The sequence below is a fragment of the Balaenoptera musculus genome, chromosome 19 (genome assembly GCF_009873245.2).
Source record: "Balaenoptera musculus isolate JJ_BM4_2016_0621 chromosome 19, mBalMus1.pri.v3, whole genome shotgun sequence".
Classification (NCBI taxonomy): domain Eukaryota; kingdom Metazoa; phylum Chordata; class Mammalia; order Artiodactyla; family Balaenopteridae; genus Balaenoptera; species Balaenoptera musculus.
This window is the reverse complement of record NC_045803.1, coordinates 4,910,451-4,932,359: the sequence shown is the minus strand read 5'-3', so window position 1 is coordinate 4,932,359 and position 21,909 is coordinate 4,910,451. Positions and strand designations below refer to the sequence as shown.

The 21,909-nt window shown below is 39.0% G+C and overlaps 1 protein-coding gene and 1 pseudogene across 4 annotated transcripts in view; one reads left to right on the top strand and one right to left on the bottom strand.

Moving 5' to 3' along the window:
* LOC118885106 (zinc finger protein 836-like) overlaps positions 1-20,320 on the top strand; it is a 271,742-nt gene extending 251,422 nt beyond the window's left edge. For 3 of the 4 annotated variants that reach the window (XR_005017443.1, XR_005017444.1, XR_005017445.1), the window contains exon 4: positions 19,708-19,816. Coding sequence is in view for 1 of the 4 variants with exons in the window: in XM_036833481.1 (XP_036689376.1) it covers positions 19,708-19,910 (203 nt within the window). In the remaining 3 variants the exon portion in view is untranslated. Of the gene's footprint in view, positions 1-19,707 lie in introns of all 4 variants that reach the window. The other variant, XM_036833481.1, reaches the window with a different exon arrangement.
* LOC118885142 overlaps positions 1-21,909 on the bottom strand; it is a 584,965-nt pseudogene that overhangs the window by 497,071 nt on the left and 65,985 nt on the right.

Here is a 21,909-nt window from a genome sequence, read left to right as displayed (position 1 = left end):
TGAAAAATGCCATTGGTGTTGTGATAGGGATTACATTGACTCTGTAGATTGCCTTAGGTAGTATGGTCATTTTAACAATATTGATTTTTCCAATCCAGGAACACAGTGTATCTTTCCATCCTTTTGTGTCATCTTCAGTTTCTTTCATCTGTGCCTTGTAGTTTTCAGAGTACAGGTATTTTGCCTCCTTAGGTGGGTTTATTTGTAGGTTTTATTCTTTCTGATGTGATGGTAAATGGGATTGTTTTCTTAATTTCTCTAATACTTCATTGTTAGTTTATAGAAATGCAGCAGATTTCTGTATATTAATTATGTATCCTACAATTTACGGAATTCATTGATGAACTCCAGTAGTTTTCTGGTGGTGTCCTCAGGCTTTTCTATGTACAGTATCATGTCATCTGCAAAGAGTGATAGTTTTACTTCTTCCTTTCCAACTTGTATTCCTTCTATTTCTTTTTCTTCTCTGATTGTTGTGATAATTTATTCAAAATTATGTTGAAAGAAGTGGCCTGAGTGGGCATCCTTGTCTCGTTTCTGATCTTAGAGGAAATGCTTTCAGCTTTTCACCACTGAGTATGATGTTAGCTATGGGTTTGTTATACATGGCCTTTATTATGTTGAGGTATGTTCCCTCTGTGCCTGCTTTTTGGAGAGTTTTTGTTTTATCATAAATAGATGTTGAATTTTATCAAAAGGTTTTCCAGCATCTATTGAGATGATCATAAGGTTTTTATTCTTTTTTTTATAATCAGTATTTTTTTAATTGAAGTGTAGTTGATTTACAATGTTGTGCTAACTTCTGCTGTGCAGCAGTGATTCAGTTATTTTTATATATATATATATTTTTTTTTTTTCTTTTTTTAATGTACTTTTCCACTATGGTTTATCATAGGATATTGAATATAGTTCTGTGTACTATACAGTAGGACCTTGTTGTTTATCCAGTCTATATATAAAAGCTTACATATGCTAACCCCAGCCTCCCACTCCACCCCTTCCCCAACCCCATCCCCCTTGGCAACCACCAGCCTGTTCTCTATATCTGTGATTCTGTTGCTGTTTCATAGATAGGTTCATTTGTGTCATATTTTAGATTCCTCATATAAGTAATAACGTATGGTATTTGTCTTTCTCTTTCTGACTTACTTCAGTTAGTATGATAATCTCTAGTTGTATCCATGTTGCTGCAAATGGCATTATTTCGTTCCTTTTTATGGCTGAGTAGTATTCCATTGTATATATGTACCACATCTTCTTCATCCATTCTTCTGTTGATGGACATTCAGGTTGTTTCCATGTCTTGGCTATTGTGAATAGTACTATGAACATAGGGGTTCATGTGTCTTTTTGAATTATAGTTTTGTCTAGATGTATGTCCAGGACAGGGATTGCTGGATCATATGGTAATTCTATTTTTAGTTTTCTGAGGAACCTCCATACTTTTTTCCACAGTAGCTGCACCAACTTACATTACCACCAACAGTGTAGGGTTCCCTTTTTCCATACCCTCTCCAGCATTTGTTATTTGTAGAATTTTTAAGGATGGCCGTCCTGACTGGTATGAGGTGGTACCTTATTTTAGTTTTGACTTGCATTTCTCTAATAATGAGCGATGTTGAGCATCTTTTCATGTGCCTACTGGCCATCTGTATTTTTTCTTTGAAGAAATGTCTATTTAGGTATTCTGCCCAGTTTTCGACTGGGTTTTTTTGTTGTTGAGTTGTATGAGCTGTTTGTATATTTGGAAACTAAGCCCTTGTTGATCGCATCGTTTGCAAATATTTTCTCCCATTCTGTAGGTTGTCTTTCCGTTTTATTGATGGTTTCCTTTGCTGTGCAAAATCTTGTAAGTTTGATTAGGTCCCATTTGTTTCTTTTTGCTTTTATTTCTATTGCCTTGGGAGACTGACCTAAGAAAACATTGGTACAATTTATGTCAGGGAATATTTTGCCTATGTTCTCTTTTAGGAGTTTTATGGTGTCATGTCTTATGTTTAAGTCTTTAAGCCATTTTGAGTTTATTTTTGTGTATGGTGAGAGGGTGTGTTCTAACTTCACTGATTTACATGTGGCTGTCCAACTTTCCTAACACCACTTGCTGAAGAGTATGTCTTTTTCCCATTGTATATTCTTGCCTCCTTTGTCGAAGATGAATTGACCATAGGCATGTGGGTTTATTTCTGGCCTGTCTCTTCTGTTCCATTGATACATATGTCTGTTTTTGTGCCAGTACCATGCTGTTTGATTACTGTAGCTTTGTAGTATTGTCTGAAGTCTGTGATGATTATGCCTCCTGCTTTGTTCTTTCTCTTCAGGATTGCTTTGGCAGTTCTGTTTTTTTTATGGTTCCACACTTATTTTGTTTGGGATCCTCTTTACTTCCTGTACCTGGATATCTGTTTCCTTTTTTTAGGTTTGGAAATTTTTCGGCCATAATTTCTTCAAATACATTTTCGATCCCCTTTTCTCTTTCTTCTCCTCTGGAATCCCTATTATATACAGATTGGCACACTTTATTATATCCCACAGATCTCTTACATTGCTTTTATTTTTTTTTTTCATTTGGTTTTCTGTGTGCTGTCATGATTGTGTGATTTCCATTATTCTATCTTTCAGGTCACTTATTCTTTCTTCTGCATTATTCATTGGGCAGTTGATTGCCTTTAGCTCAGCTTTCGTCTGTGCAAATGAGTTTTCTAGTTTTTCTTGGTTTCTCTTAATAGTTTGTAGTTCCTTTTCACAGTACTCTGCATTTCTGTTGATAGCCTTTATTAATTCCTTCAGTATTTTCAGTATCTTCTTTTTGAAGTCGGTGTCTGTTAGACTGAAGAGGTCTGTTTCATTGTTTGTTGTTTCAAGGGAATTCTCTTGGTCTTTTAACTGGGAGTGGTTTCTCTACTTTTTCATTTTAATTATATTTCTCTTACCCTGTGAGTTTAGGAGAAACAATTATCTACTGTGGTCTTGGAGGGCTATTTGTATGTGGGGGCGTCCCTGTGTAGCTTGTGGGCTTAATATATTTGGTGCAAGGGCTGTTTTTAGTGTGGATGCCTGTCGGCTTGTGTCATCAGTGTGTGCTGATCGTTATCTCCTTGATAGGAGATGTGCAGGTGAGGTGGCTGGTGTTGGGTCCTGGGGTTCTAGGCAGCGGTGGTGGCTCAGGTGCACCCCCTGAGCATGTAATGGGAACGGAGGTGGCTTGTGACCATTCCTGGAGTCCAGGCGGGTAGTGGTGGCAGCTCCTGACCACTTCTAGAGTCTGTGAGGGTGGCAGAGGTGGCTCGTGACCAGCCCTGGAGCCAGTACAGGTGGTGTCCTGTTCTCTGAGAGCAAGCACGTGCACAGGGAAAAAGGGTATGAGGGCGAGTCACCCCTTCCCTCGCACACCCCCCAAACAGTGGTGCCTGGCCTCTAAGGCACCCCGGGCTTCCTCCGCATACACCCTCAGTTGTAGTCACACCAGAATCCAGTCTTCCCCCCGCCCCACTGGGCCTATTTCCGCACAACCATCCCCGGTCCTCTTCCCAGGCCTGATCACCAGAGCCTGAGTTCCAGCTCCCAGGATGTGCATCTCAGGCTGGGGAGTGCAGGGCAGTGGCACTGACTATGCGCTGCTCCCTCCACTCTGGCTGCCTCAAACCGTCTGCTGCGTTCTCCTCTGAGGCTCTGAAGCTCCCCGTCTGTCTCAGCAGATCTCCCTGCCAGTGAGGGGGCTTCCCAGGGTGCAGGAACCTTCCCTCTTTCACAGCTCCCTCCCAGGGGCGCAGGTCCTGTCCCGACTGCTTTCTCACTTTCTTTTCTTTTTTTTTTTTCCCTACCCGGTTACGTGGAGATTTTCTTGCCCTTTCAGAGTCTGAGGTCGTCTGCCAGCGTTCAGTAGATATTCTGTGAGAACCGTTCCCCATGGAGGTGTATTTTTCGTGTATTTTTCATGTATTTGTGGGAGAAGGTGAGCTTCACATCCTACTGCTCCACCATCTTGGTTGCTCCTTCTGGTTTTTACTTTTCAGTTTGTTAATGTGTCGTATCATATTGATTGATTTGCAGATATTGAGAAATCCTTTCATCCTGGGATAAATTCCACTTGATCATGATCTATGATCTTTTTAATGTATTGTTGGATTCAGTTTGCTAGTATCTTGTTGAGCATTTTTGCATCTATGTTCATTGGTGATACTGGCCTGTAATTTTCTCTTTTTGTGATCTCTTTGTCTGGTTTTGGTATCAGGGTGATGCTGGCCTCATTTTTTTTTTTTAATTGTATAGTTGATTTACAATGTTCTGTTAATTTGTGCTATACAGCAAAGTGATTTGGTTATACATATATGTACATTTTATATTCTCTTCCATTAAGGTTTATCACAGGATATTGAATACAGTTCCCTGTGCTATAATAGTAGGACCTTGTTGTTTATCCATTCTATATATAATAGTTTGCATCTGCTAAACCCAAACTCCCAATCCATCCCTCCTGTGCCCCCTCTTCCCCTTGGAAACCACAAGTCTGTTCTCTACGTCTGTGAGTCTGTTTCACAGATAAGTTCATTTTGTGTCATATCTTAGATTCCACCTGTAAATGATGTCGTATGGTATTTGCCTTTCTTTTTCTGACTTACTTCACTTAGTATGATAATCTCTAAGTCCATCCGTGTTTCTGCAAATGGCAAAATTTCATTCTTTTCTATGGTAGAGTAATATTTCATTGTATGTACATACTACAATATCTTTATCCATTCATCTGCTGATGGACATTTAGGTTCCTTCTATGTCTTGGCTATTGTAAATAGTGCTGGTATGAACATTGCAGTGCATGTATGTTTTTGAATTATAATTTTCTCCAGATATATGCCCAGGAGTGGTATTATAGAATCATATGGTAACTCTATTTTTAGTTTTTTAAGGCACCTCCATACTGTTTTCCATAGTGGCTGTACCAGTTTACATTTCCACCAACAGTTTAGGAGGGTTCCTTTTTGTCACACCCTCTTCAGAATTTATTATTAGTAGACTTTTTGATAATAGCCTTTCTGACCGGAATGGGGTGATAACTTCATTGCAGTTTTGATTTGCATTTGTCTAATAATGAGTGATGTCAAGCATTTTTTCATGTGCCTTTGGTCATCTGTATGTCTTCTCTGGTGAAATGTCTATTTAGAGCTTCTGCCCATTTTTTAATTAAGATTTTGTGTTTGTTTTTTTGATACTGGGCTGTTTGTATATTTTGGAAATTAATCCATTGTGGGTCACATCTTTTGAAAATATTTTCTCCCATTCTGTAGGTTGTCTTTTTGTTTTGTTTGTGGTTTCCTTTGCTGTGCAAAAACTGTTAAGTTTAATTAGGTCCCCTTTGTTTTTATTTTCATTGGTCTAGGAGACAGATAGAAAAAGATACTGTTGTGATTTATGTCAGAGTGTTCTGCCTATGTTTTCCTCTGGGAGTTTTACAGTATTTGGTCTTAATATTCAGGTCTTTAATCCATTTTGTTTATTTCTGTATATGGTGTTAGAGAATGTTCTAATTTCATTCTTTTACATGTAGCTGTCCAGTTTTCCCAGCACCATTTATTGAAGAGATTGTCTTTTTTAATTGAGCTATTTCAAAATTTGGGGAAATTGACCAGGGATGTATTTGACTCATTAGGATAAATTAGTTATTGCTGTTTCAGTTCAACTGACTTCAGTGATTTGACACCTTCTATGTGCCAGGAGCTGGGAGATTGTTTTTTTTTTTTTTATAAAGACAGTGAAATAGAAAGTCTTTTTTATTTATTTATTTATGGCTGTGTTGGGTCTTCGTTTCTGTGCGAGGGCTTTCTCTAGTTGCGGCAAGTGGGGGCCAGTCTTCATTGCGGTGCGCGGGCCTCTCACTATCGCGGCCTCTCTTATTGCGGAGCACAGGCTCCAGACGCGCAGGCTCAGTAGTTGTGGCTCACAGGCCCAGTTGCTCTGCGGCATGTGGGATCTTCCCAGACCAGGGCTCAAACCCGTGTCCCCTGCATTGGCAGGCAGATTCTCAACCACTGCACCACCAGGGAAGCCCTTGAAGAGACTGTCTTTTCTCCGTTGTATATTCTTGCCTCCTTTGTGGTAGATTAATTGACCAGAGGTATGTGGGTTTATTTCTGGGCTTTCTCTCCTGTTCCATTGATCCATATGTTCTTTTTTTGGTGTATGCTAGTACCATACTGTTTCAATTACTGTAGCTTGTAGTTTAGTCCTTAAGGAGCCTGATTCCTCCAGGTCTGTTCTTCTTTCTCATGATTGCTTTGGCTATTTGTCTTTTGTGTTTCCATACAAATTAAAATTTTTTTTTCTAGTTCTGTGAAAAATGCCATTGGTAATTTGATACATATTGCATTGAATCTGTAGATTGCTTTGGGTAGTATAGGCATTTTGGCAATACTGATTCTTCCAATCCAGGAACACGGTATATCTTTCCATCTCGTTCTGTCCTCTTCAGTTTTTTTCATCAGTGTCTTACAGTTTTCAGAATACAGTTCTTTTGCCTCCTTAGGCAGGTTTATTCCTAGGTATTTTATTCTTCTTGATGTGATGGTAAATGGGATTGTTTCCTTAATTTCTCTTTCTGATCTTTCGTTTTTTGTGTATAGAAATGCAACAGATTTCTGTGTATTAATTTTGTATCCTGCAACTTTACTGAATTCATTGATGAGCAGCAGTAGTAGTTTTCTGATGGTGTCTTTAGGCTTTTCTATGTATAGTATCATGTAATCTGCAAACAATGACTTTTACTTCTTCCTTTCCATGGATTTCTTTTATGGCTAGGACTTCCAAAATTATGTTGAATAAAAATGGTGAGAATGGGCATCTTTATCTTGTTCTTGATCTTAGAGGAAATGCTTTCAGCTTTCCACTGTTGACTATAATGTTAGCTGTGGGTTTGTTACATATGATCTTTATCATGGTATGGTCCCTCTATGCCTGCTTTCTGTAGAGTTTTTATCATAAATAGATCATAAATAGATGTTGAATTTTATTAAAAGGCTTTTTGGCATCTATTGAGATGATCATATGGTTTTTATTCTTCAGTTTGTTAATGCAGTGTATCACATTGATTTGCAGATACTGAAAAATCCTTGCACAACTGGGATAAATTCCACTTGATCATGGTGTATGAACCTTTTAATGTATTGTTGGAGTAGGTTTGCTAGTATTTTGATGAGTATTTTTGCATCTATGTTCATCAATGTTATTGGCTTGTAATTTTCTTTTTTTGTGATATATTTGTCTGGTTTTGGTATCAGGGTGATGCTGGCCTCACAGAACGAGTTTGGAAGTGTTCCTTCCTCTGCAGTTTTTTGGAATAGTTTCAGAAGGATAGGTGTTAACTCTTTGCTAGATGTTTTGTAGAATTCAGCTATGAAGCCACTGGTCCTGGACTTTTGTTCTTTGGGAGTTTTAAAATTACTGATTCAATTTCATTACTGGTAATTGAACCATTCATAGTTTGTATGTCTTCCTGGTTCAGTCCTGGGGGATTGTACTTTTCTAAGAATTTGTCCATTTCTTCTAGGTTGTCCATTTTATTGGCATATACTTGTTCATAGTAGTTTCTTATAATCTTTTGTATTACAGTGGTGTCTGTTGTAACTTCTTTTTCACTTCTGATTTTATTGATTTGGGCCCTGTCCCTTTTTTTTTTTTTTTTCATGTTTCTCAGAAAAGGTTTATCAATTTTGTTTATCTTTTCAAAGAACCAGCTTTTAGTTTTATGGATCTTTTCTGTTTTGTTGTTTTGTCTCTCATTTATTTCTTCAAATACATTTTTGATCTCCTTTTCTCTGTCTTCTTCTGGGATCAATATTCTGTGTAGATTGGCATGCTTTATATTATCCCATAGGTATTGTATATTGCTTTCATTTTTTTCTTTTGTCTTTCTGTCTGCTGTTCTGATTGGGTGATTTCCATTATTTTATCTTCCATATCACTAATTCACTCTGCATTATTCAGTTTGTGATTCATTGCCTTCAGCTCAGCTTTTGCCTCAGCAAATGAGTTTTCTAATTTTACTTGGTTCCTCTTTATAGTTTCTAGTTCTATTTTACAGGAATCCGCATTTCAACAGCCTTTCATAATTTTGTCAATATTTTTATTACCTCCTTTTTGTACTTGGAGTCTATTAGACTGGAGAGTTCTGTTTCATTGTTCTTTCAGGAATTCTCATGATCTTTGAATTGGGAGTGGTTCCTTTGCTTCTTCATTTTACTTATATTTCTCTGACTCTATGCTTTTAGGAGAATCAGTTACCTACTGTGGTCTTGGAGGGCTGTTTCTATGTGGGAGCATCCCTGTGTAGCCTGTGTGAGTCTAATATTTTTGGTGCGAGGGCTGTTTTTAGTATGGATACTGTGCACGTCTCTCCTCAGTGTGTGCTGTCCGTTATCCCCTTGATGGGGGTGTGACAGGTTTAGGGGTGACTGGAGCCTATGATGGGTATTGATTAGGCACTCCTTTTTGCTCCGTGGCTGTCACAGCCCTGTTGGGGCAGGGTCTGGTCCCCAGTTGTTGGAGTAGAATCGCACGTCTGTTTCTGAGCTGCCGTGTGAGGTAGGCAGGACTGGAGCACTCGCACTGGGAGAGGATCCTCTGAGGATTCCTCCGCAAGAGCTGTCCACCGGTGACTGCGCTGTGTGGTCGCCCGTCACCTGTCGTGCGGGCTCGCAGAGTACAGTGTTGTTAGCACTGCTCTCGGCCCTGCCTCAACCGTGGCAACCTCAACTGTGGGAGGCCCTGTTGGCCCTCAGATTCTATGTTCATGAAGCCACCAGCACAGTAGATACAGATATACTGAAGTCAGGTACCAGGATCACAGCGCAAGCTACGGAAGCTGCTGAGACCCTGGCCCCGCCTCTATGTGGGGGTACCCACGAAGCCCGCAGCTGCTGAGGCCGGATGTGCCCCCGCCACGGGAGACCCCGTAACCCACTTGGGTGTCCCACAGATGCTGCGTTTACAAGACCTGTGGGGCAGCAGTGGCAGAGTAAGCCCACAGATGGCACAGCTGTGGGGAGAGGGCTCTGATGTCAGCCCCACGTCCATGGGTGGGCAGCCCACACTTGCGTGCTCCCAGAGCTCGTAGAGGTGGAGACGTGCCTGCTGTGAGCGTGCCGAGGGTGGGGCTGCTGTGGTGGGCCAGCCCTCCCTTCACGTGCCTGTTGATGATGGCACTTGTCACGCAGGCCCGGGCTCTGTCCACGTACCCCCTGGCTGCAGCCGGTGCCACACTCCAGCTGCTCCAGGCTGCTTCCGTGCAGCCATCCCCCGTCCTCGCCCGGGGTCCGCCCGCCGAGGCTCGAGTCTCAGCACGCAGGTGACACAGGCCTCCTGTGCTCGTCCGTCTCCGTCCTGCCGGCCACAGGCTGCTTGTCGCCCTTTCTCCTCTGAGGCTCCCTTTCCGTCGTGGCTGATCTCCCACCGGGGAGGGGGGTTCCCAGCTTGAGGGAACCTTTCCTGTTTCACGGCTCTCTCCCCAGAGTTCAGGTCGTGTCCCGATTCCTTGTTTTTTTTTCCCTTTGATCCTACCTGGTTATGTAGTGATCTTTCTTGCAATTGCAGTCGTCTGACACCTGCCAGAGTTCAGTAGGTATTCTGTGAGAATCTGTCCTCATGGAAAATGTATTTGTGGGAGGAGGTGATCTCCACGTTTCTCTGTTCACGTTTTTCTGTTCTACCAACTTGATTCCTTCCCCTTCCTATTGTTTACTTAGTCTCTATTTATTTTTGTTCTGATCTTTGTTATTTCTTTCCTTCTACTAACTTTCGTTTTTGTTTGTTCTTCTTTCTCTAGTTCCTTTAGGGGTAGGGTTAGGTTGGGTGGTTAATTTGAAATTTTTCTTGACCCCTGTATTGCTATAAACTTCCCTCTTAGAAGTGCTTTTGCTGTTTGGATTGTCACGCTTTCTTTTTCATTTGTCTCTAGGTATTTTTTATTTCCTCTTTGATTCTTTCAGCGGTCCGTTGGTTATTTAGTAGCATATTGCTTAGCGTCCACATCTTTGTGTTTTTGCAGTTTTTCTTTCTTGTAGTGGATTTCTAGTCTCAGTGCTGTAGTTGGAAAAGATGCTTGGTATGATTGCAGTCTTAAATTTACCAAGACTTGATTTGTGGCCTGGCATGTGATCTATCCATGGTGAATGTCCATGTGCACTTGAAAAGAATGTGTATTCTGCTTTTGGATGGAATGTTCTCTCTATATTTATTTATTATTATTATTTTAAAAATTTATTTATTTTTAATTTTTCTTTCTTTATTTATCTTAGTTGCACTGGTCTCAGCTGCAGTATGTGTGCTCCTTAGTTGAGACATGCATGCGGGATCTAGTTACCTGACCAGGGATCGAACCTGTGTCCCCTGCATTGGCAGGCAGACTCCCAACCACTGCGCCACCAGGGAAGCCTGGAGGGTGGATTCTTAACCACTGCATCACCAGGGAAGTCCCTCTCTCTATATTTATATCAAGTCAGTTTAGTCCAATTAAGTCAGTTTAGTCTAATGTGTTATTAAGGCTTGTGTTTCCTTATTGATGTCTGGATGATCTGTCCATTGAGGTAAGTGGGGTGTTAAAGTTCTCTATTGTTATTTTGTTACAGTTGAGTCCTACTTTTATGTCTGTTAATGTTTGCCTTATATATTTAAGTGGTCCTATGTTGGGTGCACATACATTTACAATTGTTATATCTTCTAGATTGATCCCTTGACCAATATGTAGTGTCCTTCTTTATCTCTTGTAACAGTCTTAATTTTTTAAAAAATTATTTTTGGCTGCATTGGGTCTTCACTGCTGCGTGCGGGCTTTCTCTAGGTGGGGCAAGCGGCAGCTACTCTTTCATTGCAGTGTGTGGGCTTCTCATTGCAGTGGCTTCTGTTGCGGAGCATGGGCTCTAGCGCATGGGCTCAGTAGTTGTGGCTTGCAGGCTCTAGAGTGCAGGCTCAGCAGCTGCGGCACACAGGCTTAATTGCTCTGCAGCATGTGGGACCCTCGAAGACCAGGGCTTGAACCCATGTCCGCTGCATTGGCAGGCGGATTCCCAACCACTGCGCCACCAGGGATGTCCCAACAGTCTTAATTTTAAAGTCTATTTTGTTTGACACAAGTATTGCTGCTGTGGCTTTCTTTTGATTTCCATTTGTATGGAATACCTTTTTCCATCCCCTCACTTTCAGTCTCTGTGTTTTTAGTTCTAAAGTGAGTTGCTTGTAGGCAGCATTTATACACGTCTTGTTTTTACATCCGTTCAGCCAGTTTATGTCTTTTAATTGGAGTATTTAGTACTTTTATGTTTGAGGTAATCATTGATATGAATGTTCTAACTGCCATTGTGTTAATTGTTTTGGATTTGTTTTTGTAGGTCTTTTTTTCCCCGTTTGTGATTTGATAACTATCTTTAGTGTTGTGTTTGGACTCCTTTTACTTTTTTGTGTATATATCTATTATAGCATTTTGGTTTGCAATTGCCATGAGGTTTTTATATAGCAGTCTATATATACATGATTAAGTTGCTGATCTCTTAATTTCAAATACATTTTATAAACCCTGCATTTGTACTCTCCTCCCCTCATGATTACTGTTTCTGATATCATATTTTACATCTAATTGTTTTGTATATCCCTTAATTACTTTGGATATAGATGATTTTACTACTTTTGTCTTGTTACTTCCCTGTTAGCTTTGTGTGTGGATGATTTCCTACCTTTATTGTACGTTTGCCTTTATTGGTATACAAACTATTTTGTAGTATTTTTAGTTTCTAGTTGTGGTAGATGCTGACATTTAAAACTCTACTGTTACTTGTTTTGATTTTAAACCACTGATACTTTCATCTTGCAAATTTCATTGTTATAAATGGCCTTCATTTTTCTTTATTCAATCATCAGTTCTGTATCGTTGATGATATTCTTAGTGTTTTTTGTTTTATATCTACAATTTGGGGTTTGGAATGAATATTTCTTTAATATTTTATAGAATTTCCTTTTTGAGTGTTTGCTTTAACTTTATTTTTTTGATGTGGACCATTTTTAAAGTCTTTTATTGAATTTGTTACAATATTGCTTCTGTTTCATGTTTTGGTTTTTTGGCCACGAGGCATGTGGGATCTTAGCTCCCCAACCAGGGATCAAACCCACACCCCCTGCATTGGAAGGCGAAGACTTAGCCACTGGACTGCCAGGGAAGTCCCTGACGTAGCATTTGTTTCCCCGAAAGCTGTATAACCTCTAGAAATTTTTGAAAAGATAGTCTATTCCTTTTACTCTGTTTCATATTAGTTAGTACCTATTATGAACCCATACACCTTTGTTTTAATGGGCTATCTTTTTTTAAGGAGTTTCAGGTTCATGGAGGAATTAGGTGGAAGTTAGAGATTTCCCATGTATTTTCCACCCCAGATATGCAGACCCTCCCTCATAATCAACACCCGACAGGAGAGTATGTTTGTTATCACTGAGGAACCTACATTGACATGAATTATCCCCTCAAAGTCCTATGTTAGAGTTCACTCTAGGTGTTATATATTTTGTAGGTTTGGGCAAATGTATACTGACATGTGTGTACCATAATAGTACCATAAAAAGTAATTTCATTATTTAAAAATCCTCTGTGCTCTACCTATTCATCTCTCCCTCCCTCCTAACCACTGCAATGACAGATCTTGTTACTGGCTTCATACGTTTGCCTTCTGCAGCATGTCGTCTAGTTGGAATCGAACAGTTTATATAGCGTTTTCAGATTGTCTTCTTTGACTTAGTTATATCCATTTTATTTTCTCCATGACTTTTCATAGTTTGATAGCTCATTTCTTTTTAGTGGTGAATAATATTTCCGTTGCCTGGATGTACCAGTTTATTACTCCATTCACCAACTGAAGGACGTTTTGGTTCCTTCCAAGTTTAGATGATACGGATAATGCTGCTATAAATACTTATATGCAGGGAATTTATTTCTGCATGTTTGTTTTTTGTTTTTGTGGCATGTAATAGTTCTTCATTCCTTTTTGTTACCTCGTAATAGTCCATGAATGAATACAACATTTTGTTTATCCATTTGTGAGTTGTTGGACATTTGGGTTGTTTCCACCTTTTGGCTATTGTGAACAATACTGCTAGAAACATTTTTGAACAACATTTTTTGTGGACGTATATTTACATTTTCCTTTTGCATAAAGCTAAAAGTGCAGTTGATTGGTCGTGTGGTAATTTTCTGTTTAATCTTTTGAGGAACTGCCAGTGTCTTCCAAAAGCAGCTGTTGCACCATTTGACGTTTCCACCAGGAGTGAGTGTATGAGGGTTCCAGTTTCTCTACACCCTCACCAACACTTGTTATCTTTCTCTTTGACTACAGCCATTGTAGGAGTGTGGAGTTGTACCTCATCCTGGGTTTGACTTGCATTTTTCTATTGAAAAATTACGTTAAACATCTTCTTTGTGTACGTATTGGCTGTTTTTCTTTGTTCTTTGGAGAAATGTCTGTTCAGATCCTTTGCCCATCCTAAAATTGGGTTGTCTTTTTTTGTTGAGTATAAATAAGTTCTTTATATCTTCTAAATGCAGGTGCCTTGTCAGATATTTATGATTGGTGAGTATTTTTTTATTGTTTTGTAGGTTTCCTTTTCACTTTTAGAGGGTAGAAGCTTAAAGGCTGCAGGAGATAATTGAGATTTTGTTTTTAAACTAGGTTCTTATAGCATCCACAATAACAGTCCCAAAATGGATTTTCGTGACTGGGAGGCCCTAAGGTTAATTGCAAGTATTCCGTCTTAACTTTCTGGGATGAAAGGTACTTAGGCCCACTTGGGGGCGCGTTTGTTTCTACCTGCAGCCTTTGAGAACTGTGTTTGCACAAGTAATCATGTGTATCACGACACCCGTGCTGCTCTCCTTAGACCACGCCCCCTCCACCCATGGCTACTGTTTTCTGACTGCATTCATCTTGTTTTTACATTTCCTGTTTACAAAAGTAATTGTCAATGTAAAAGACACGTTTTGACCAGATAAGAAAGTTTCACTCCCAAAAACCTTGGTCTAGAAGACAGTGTTACCTCATTTGACAGGAAAACCACCTTCCATTAACATCCTTTGGGAAGATGATAGTGTATTGTTGATCCTTTTCCTAATAATATCTGACTAATAAAGTGGAGCTAAGTCTACTTGTTTCTTTTTTGTCCATCCTGGCTTGTTACCAGGATGCATTTAGTAGGAAGAAGTCATGATGTGGATAATGACAAAAATTGAAAATTCAAAAATTAGATGTAGTTTACTTTAAATCCAGCACAGCTTACTGATAGGTCTAATTAGCTTCTCTGTTAAAAAGAAACACCCCCCAAAAAACTCCCCCGTTCATCACTTATTTAAAAAATGTTTATTGGACTCCTAGTATATATTGATAGAAAGCACCACAATGATAACTTCTTTTAAACTGTTTGCTCTCCTTTCTTCATTTTTCCTAACCTCCCCACCCTGTGCCTTAGTCAAGCAGAAATCTGTTCTGTTCGTTTGTTTTGTGTTTTGGTTCTGTTTGATTCCACATGTAAGAGAAATCATAAGGTATTTGTCTTTCTGTGTGTCACTCACTTCAGGTAGCATAATGCCCTTCATGTTGTCACACATGGCAAGTTTTCATTCTTTTTAATGGCTGAATAGTATTACACTATATATATTTAGACATGTCTCAGTTTCTTTATTCATTTATATTCATTGATGGGCACTTAGGTTGTTTACTATTGTAAATAATACTGCAGTGAACAGGGGGATGCATATATCTTTTTGAGATAGTGTTTTCATTTTCATCATATAAATACCCAGAAATGGAATTGCTGGATATTACGTTAGTCCCATTTATTTGAAGAACATCTGTACTGTCTTTCGTAGTGTCTGCACTAACAGAACACAAGGATTCCCTTTTCTCCACATCCTTGCCAACACTTACTTGTCTTATATTTATATCTATATTAAAGCCATTCTAAGAATTGTGAGGTGATATCTCATTGTGGTTTTAATTTTTATTCCCCTGATGATGATGATGTTGAACATCTTTTCATGTATCTGTTGACCATCTGTATGATTTCTTTGGAAGAAAATCTATTTGGATCTTCTGCCCATTTTTTTTTTTTAATCAGAATTTTTGTTGTTTTTGTTGTTGAGCTGTGAGATCTTTATGTAATTTAGATTTTAAGCCCCTTAAAATATGATTTGTAAATATTTTCTCCCAACCCATACGTTGCCTTTGCATTTTGTTGATAGATACCATTCTTGTGCACAAACTTTTTAGATTGATGTAGACCTACTTGTTTATTTTTGTTTCTTTTTTGCTTTTACTTTTCATTTCAGATCCAAAAAATCATTGACAAGATATCAAGGAGCTTACTATGCTTTCTTCTAGTTTTTTTTTTTTCAGGTATTGCATTCAAGTCTTTACTCTGTTTTGAGTTAATTTATGCATATGGTATAAGACAGTGGTCCAGTTTCATTCTTTTGTATGTGCCTTTCAGTTTTCTCAGTACTAATTATTGATGACACTGTCCTTTCCCCCTTGTATATTTTTGGCTCCTTTGTTGTAAATTTATTGATTGCATATGTGTGGGTTTATTTCTGGGCTTTCTAGTCTATTCCACTGACTTACGTCTGTTTTAAGGCCAGTAGCATACTCTTTTAGTTTCCATTCTTTGTAACATCGTTTGAAATTAGGGAATGTGATGCCTTCACCTTTTTTATTCTTTCTGAAGATTGCTTTGGCTATTTGGTGTCTTTCTGGTTCCACACAAATTTTAGGATTATTTGTTCTATTTCATGTGCATGTTTTTGCATGCAGAGAAGTTTTTGGCTCATTTGTGTAACTACCAGGTAGTGCAACTGCTAGATCATATTTAAGATTGTAAGAAACCGCATATTTAAGATTGTAAGAAACCAAACTAGCTGTACCATTTAGCATTCCCATCAGCAATGAATGAAAGTTTTTGCTGCTCTGCATCATTTCTAATTTTTGATGTTTTCAGTGTTCTGTATTTTGGCCACTATCATTGGTGTTTAGCGGTATCACATTTGTTTTAACACACATTTTCCTCAATTAAATCTATGTCATTTTTAACTTTTTCTTATTAAGTTTTAGTCACAGGTTACCATTCAATTGATTTGCTGTAGTTTTCTATAAGGAAGTTTTGATTTCTATTTTAATTACAATTTTTTTTTTGCTGCAAATAATTGCTTTGCTGAAGGTTTTACTTTCATTTTAGGTTCGTAGGATTTGCTGGCAAAATAACCACTCTTACACTCAGTTAAACAAGAATTCAGAGAGTTCACTGAATTAAAAGATTACAGTATACTAATTAAGAAAAGAATAGTATAACTAAGAAAGTATAGTAAAGACAGAGGTTTATTACATCACGGAATTGGGGAAGCACCTACATCCAGATCCAAGTAGCACTGGGAAGTCCCTTCAACAGCAATCTGGAGTCCCAGTTGGGAAGGCCCCGGGGAAGTGCATCTACCCCACGGGTGAGACTTGTTTCCTACTGGAAGGATTCCTGCTTTTAGCATCAGGCCATAGGCTGACAACAGTCAGTCAGCCTACATGCAAATTTGCAGCTCTGGTTATTGTCATAAATGCCTTGGTCTTAACTCGTTAGTAAGTCTTGGAGTGTTCTCTGATCCCCGGGGGCTGGCCAGGCCCTCAGGGTGCAAGAAGGCCCCAGACTTACTCCTTGATTTACAGGGTGTGCTGCCTGCAGGTAGCTCAGCAGTTCAGCACGTAGCCAGCTTTTAGGGTCATTGCCCGGTCAGAGAGGCCTAGTGCTGCCTCTGAAGCCTGAACAAGACTACTTTACTAGCTTCCCCAACATTAATTTATTCTAATAATTATTCTCCCTCTGTAGATTCTTCATGTACATCTTGGGATGCTGATATTTAAATAGCTCATTCTATTTAAGGAAATGTAGGTAATTTTTTTATACTCCATGGTTTCCTCATTATTACTGCTTCTAACAATGTTTCTCAGAAATTTTCTTACATTCCTTGAATTACATATTTCAATGAAGCCTCTTTTGTTCCCTGTCCTCTCTTTCTTTCAACTAAATTTCATCAAAAGTGGCCTGGTCCTTGTTGATATACATCCTATTATCGTCCTGTTCTTCAGGCCGTTAATTGGCTGCTTATGCTGTCGACCACATCTCTGCACATAGAGCTCTGCCATGGATTAGCACGGCTCTGCCAGAATTGTTTCTGTGGTTAAACCCTGCTGTGAACAACACTTGTCCATACAAGTCATTCTTTCCTCTAGGTTGTTCAGTAATGCCCCTTAGAGTTACTATTTGCTGTTGCTGTTCCAGAAGTCAAAATTCATTACTTTCTGTTACGTGCATATTAATTCCTATTGATAAGTAAGTATATCTTTAGTGATATACATACAGTAAGAGCACTTGTCATCTGATGTCTGTTATATGTTTGAGATTCTAATGTTAAAAGATCCAAAGATATGATTTCAAATACTTTAAAAAATTCCAGCAAAAGAGATCTGTTACTTTTATATAACAAAGCTGTTTGCACTAAAAAACTTCATGCTAAAATTGATATTGTTTTTAAAATGTGTAAGTAGTTTAAAAGTTATTCTTACCAAATATAATCACATCCACAAAGAGTTTAAACCTTGGCAAAAGCCTCCTGCTAGCTTTGTTTCCACCAGTCAACCTCTGTCGCCCCTGCCAAGAGATCATCATCCAGCAGCCATGATCATCCTCCATTGCTGTACCCTTGAGAGAGTTTTATTGCATCCACATGTGTTCACACAGAGTGAATTCATTCATTCTCCAGGTTTTGCTTTTAGGTCCTGCAAAGAACATTCTTGTACATATCTTCTGGAACAAGTAATGTATGCCTAGGAATGGGATTTCTGGGATACTCAGCTTGATCATGTTTAGAGCAAGTACTGGAATAGATGTAAACCTGCAGTCTTCCCATAACAGCACTCTCTGCCTTCTTGATATCTTCCACATTTCCTTCATACCAACAATATAGTTTCCATAGAATGTGTCATGTGTATGTTTCTTGCTATGGCAGTTCTTCTTTTTTCCCAAGGTTAGGCTTTCATCTGCTGCAGCACAGTCCTCTTCCCATAGATTTGCAAGCACAAGCAGTGCTCCCACATTGCCCACTACTTTCACTCTTGCTTTGTTAAATCCCAGTCCTGGCCTTCCCTCAGATTTTTGTGGACCTAAGTGAACTCTATTGGTACTTCTTAGTACTGTATTAATATTTAGCACTTGGGCTCCCCAGTTCCCGTAAGACCCCACCCCTCCCCATACCCCACACACTGCATAAGGAAGGACCCCTACTTGCACACAGTACAGTTTGCTCAGATCAGCAACTCGGTCTGGTCACTGTGTACATCAACACGTGCTGGACGTGACTCATCATTATCTGGGAATGGCAGGACAGTCACAGTATAAGTGACACAGCTCACTGCCCGTATCTTCCTTGAAACATTTCTTTCTAAGATACGGGTTATTTCCTTCACATTTTCTTAAAATCTGTACTGCCTGGATGGACGATGCTGCTTAATACATATGAACATGTCATGTTACTCTGCACACCCAGGTTCAAACTGTCTCTTGAATTTGCTTTCTGTGTGAGTTAGAGATGATAGATGTGTGTTTCTATATGAAAAACTGTGATACTTTACCTCAAGAATAATTAAATAATTAATGCTGTTATAGGGCTTGAAATATTGCATGGCAGACAGTAAGGACTGTAAAGTTACCTTTAGCTAACTAGATGTGTCATTTTTTGGTCATGGTTATTATGAAATTGACCTTAGCCTACATTATATTTTGGCTGTTGTCTTTTTCTAATTATTTTCCATATAGATGTTCTCTCTGACCTTAAGATAACAATTTTCAAAGCATACATTATATACCATATGTATATATATATTTTTTGCCATACAAGTGTACAATTAAATGACACTCCACAGTTAGGTAGTTGAACTATGTACAACCGCAGGCATGACATCATGATTGAGATTTCAGACCATTTTCCCTAATTCTTAAACTTTATACATACGTTTACCTGAATCTGATATTTCAAAATTCAGTGCTTATCAAGATATTATTTTTCCCATTGTGTGTTCCTTCTGAAATGAAAATTATTTTTTTTGTTGGTATTTACCGGAGAATCTTTTAGAATTCCAGAGGCTTATTATTTTGTGTAAATGTGGTTATTTATTACCTTACCTGCTTGATTTATCATGGGTTATGTAAATGCTTTATCAGTTATTATTGTGATATACAGATTTAAAAAAATATTTTTTTCTTACATCATACTCACATGTGATTAACATTATTATAAAGGTTAAGGATTAGGGAAGACAGTCACATTATTATAAAGCTTAAGGACTAGGGAAGACAGTCTCAAATCTCAAGGATGATTTCATGCCTGGATTTTTATAAGCCGGTACATAGGTAAACGTTCTAACTATGGACTATCATTTAGTTATCCAGATACATTGCAAAATATATATGTAGTATGTAGTGTATGGTTGAAATTCTATTATCTAAGATCAGAGAAAACAGTAATATGGGAAAATATATAAAAAGAAAATTATATAACAATAGTGTCTGAAGACCATGTTTGAGAAAACTGTTCATTGTATATGATTTTTTATGTAATTATCTAAGCTATTTTCCAACTCCATTTAATAGGAAGCCATTCTGCTAGACTTGCAATCAAGGAGTTATCACCAAGAGAAGACACTGATAAAGGAGAATTATGCCATATAGTGGTACTGGAAAGAAATGAAAGTCATGGCATCAAGGATTTTGACCTCAAGAAGTCTGTGCAGATGTGCAGGAGTGTGAGAGTGAGTGGGGATATGATGCAAGAGATTATGAAGAAGTGCTTTTGACCCATAACAAAAATCTCAGAAGATCAAGATAATAAATCCTTAATTAATTTTCCTCAGAGTGTTTCTGTAAGAAGTAATGCGTGTGAATATTTCACACACGACAAGCCATTCATAAGAAGTTTGTTAACAACGAAAAAAATAACATCAGCGTTGCTGGAAACAGAGATCTCAAGTGTTTGGAAAGTAGACCTGGAGTGAGGCTGCAGGCCCAGGCGGCTCAGCTGCAGAGATTTCCAGCTGAGGAGAAAGTGTATGCATGCGGTCAAGTTGAGAAGCCAGTCAGCAGTGGTTCCTCAGTTTCACCCCTTCACAGAATTGCTCCTAGTGTGGAAACACTTTGTCACCTGCACAACACAGGAGAACACACACTCGAGAAAAATCTTACAGCTGTAATGACTGTGGAAAGGCTTTTAGCAAAAGCTCAAACCTCAGGAATCACAGGAGAATTCATTCTGGACAGAAACCTTACAGATGTAGTGAGTGTGGCAAAGCCTTTAACCACCAGTCACACCTCACAACACATCAGAGAGTGCATAGAGGAGAGAAGCCTTACAAATGTCATGAGTGTAGCAAAGCCTGTGCTGAGCAGTCAAGCTTTAACAGACATAAGAGAATCCATACCGGACAGAAATCATACAGATGTCTTAAGTGTGGCAAAGCCTTTACAGTGCACTCGTATCTTACTCAACATGAGAGAGTCCATACTAGAGAGGAACCACACAGATGTTATGAGTGTGGCAAGCATTTTACACAGCATTCAAACCTCATGGCACACCAGAGAATTCATACAGGAGAAAAACCTTTTAAATGTAATAAATGTGATAAAGCTTTTATTGAACAGTCACAACTTTGGGGTCATGAGAGAACTCACACTGGAGAGAAACTTTACAAATGTGATGAGTGTGTCAAAGCCCTTACAAGACATTCATATCTTATTCAACATAAAACAATCCACACTGGAGAAAATCCTTACCAATGTAATATGTGTTGCAAAGCTTATACTCAATTTGCAAGCCTCACCAGGCATCTCAAAATACATACTGAAAACAAACATAAGCCTCACATAGGTGGCAATGCTTTGGTCCAAAGCTCAAGGTTTAGGGGTCACCAGAGATTTTAAAAGTAGAAACTTTAAGAATAAAGCAATTCAGACAAAATCTGTGCATGTATTCAAGCCTTACTTAACATATGGGAGTCTATCAGGGAGAAAAGAAGACATACAGATGGCCAGCAGACACATGAAAAGATGCTCACCGTCACTGATCATCAGGGAAGTGTAAATCAAAAGCGCAATGAGGGGGCTTCCCTGGTGGCGCAGTGGTTGAGAATCCGCCTGCCAATGCAGGGGACACGGGTTCAAGCCCTGGTCCAGGAAGATCCCACCTGCCATGGAGCAGCTAAGCCTGTGTGCCACAACTACTGAGCCTGCACTCTAGAGCCTGTGAGCCACAACTACTGAAGCCCGGGTGCCTAGAGCCCGTGCTCTGCAACAAGAGAAGCCACCACAATGAGAAGCCCACGTGCCGCCACAAAGAGTAGCCCCCGCTCTCTAGCACCTAGAGGAAACCCGTGTGCAGCAGCGAACACCCAATGCAGCTAAAAATTAAATAAATGAATAAAATTTTTAAAAATCATATAAAAAAAGCTCAATGAGGTACCACCTCACACCTGTTTACAATGGCTATCATCAGAAAGACAAGCATTGGCAATGGTGTGGAGAAAAGGGAACCCTGTCCACTATTGCTGGGATTGTAAGTTGGTGCAACATTTACGGAAAACATTACTGAAGTTCCTCAAAAATTAAAACAGATGAACCAGGTATTGCACTTTGAAGTATTTACTGGCAGAAAAGAAAAACAGTAATTTGAGAAAATATAGGCATTTGAATATTCATTGTAACATTATTTCCAGTAGCCAAGATAGAGAAGCAGCCTAGGTGTCCATCAATAGATGAACGCTTAGAGGAGATGTTGTATGTCCATGCCGCACAGTGGAATAT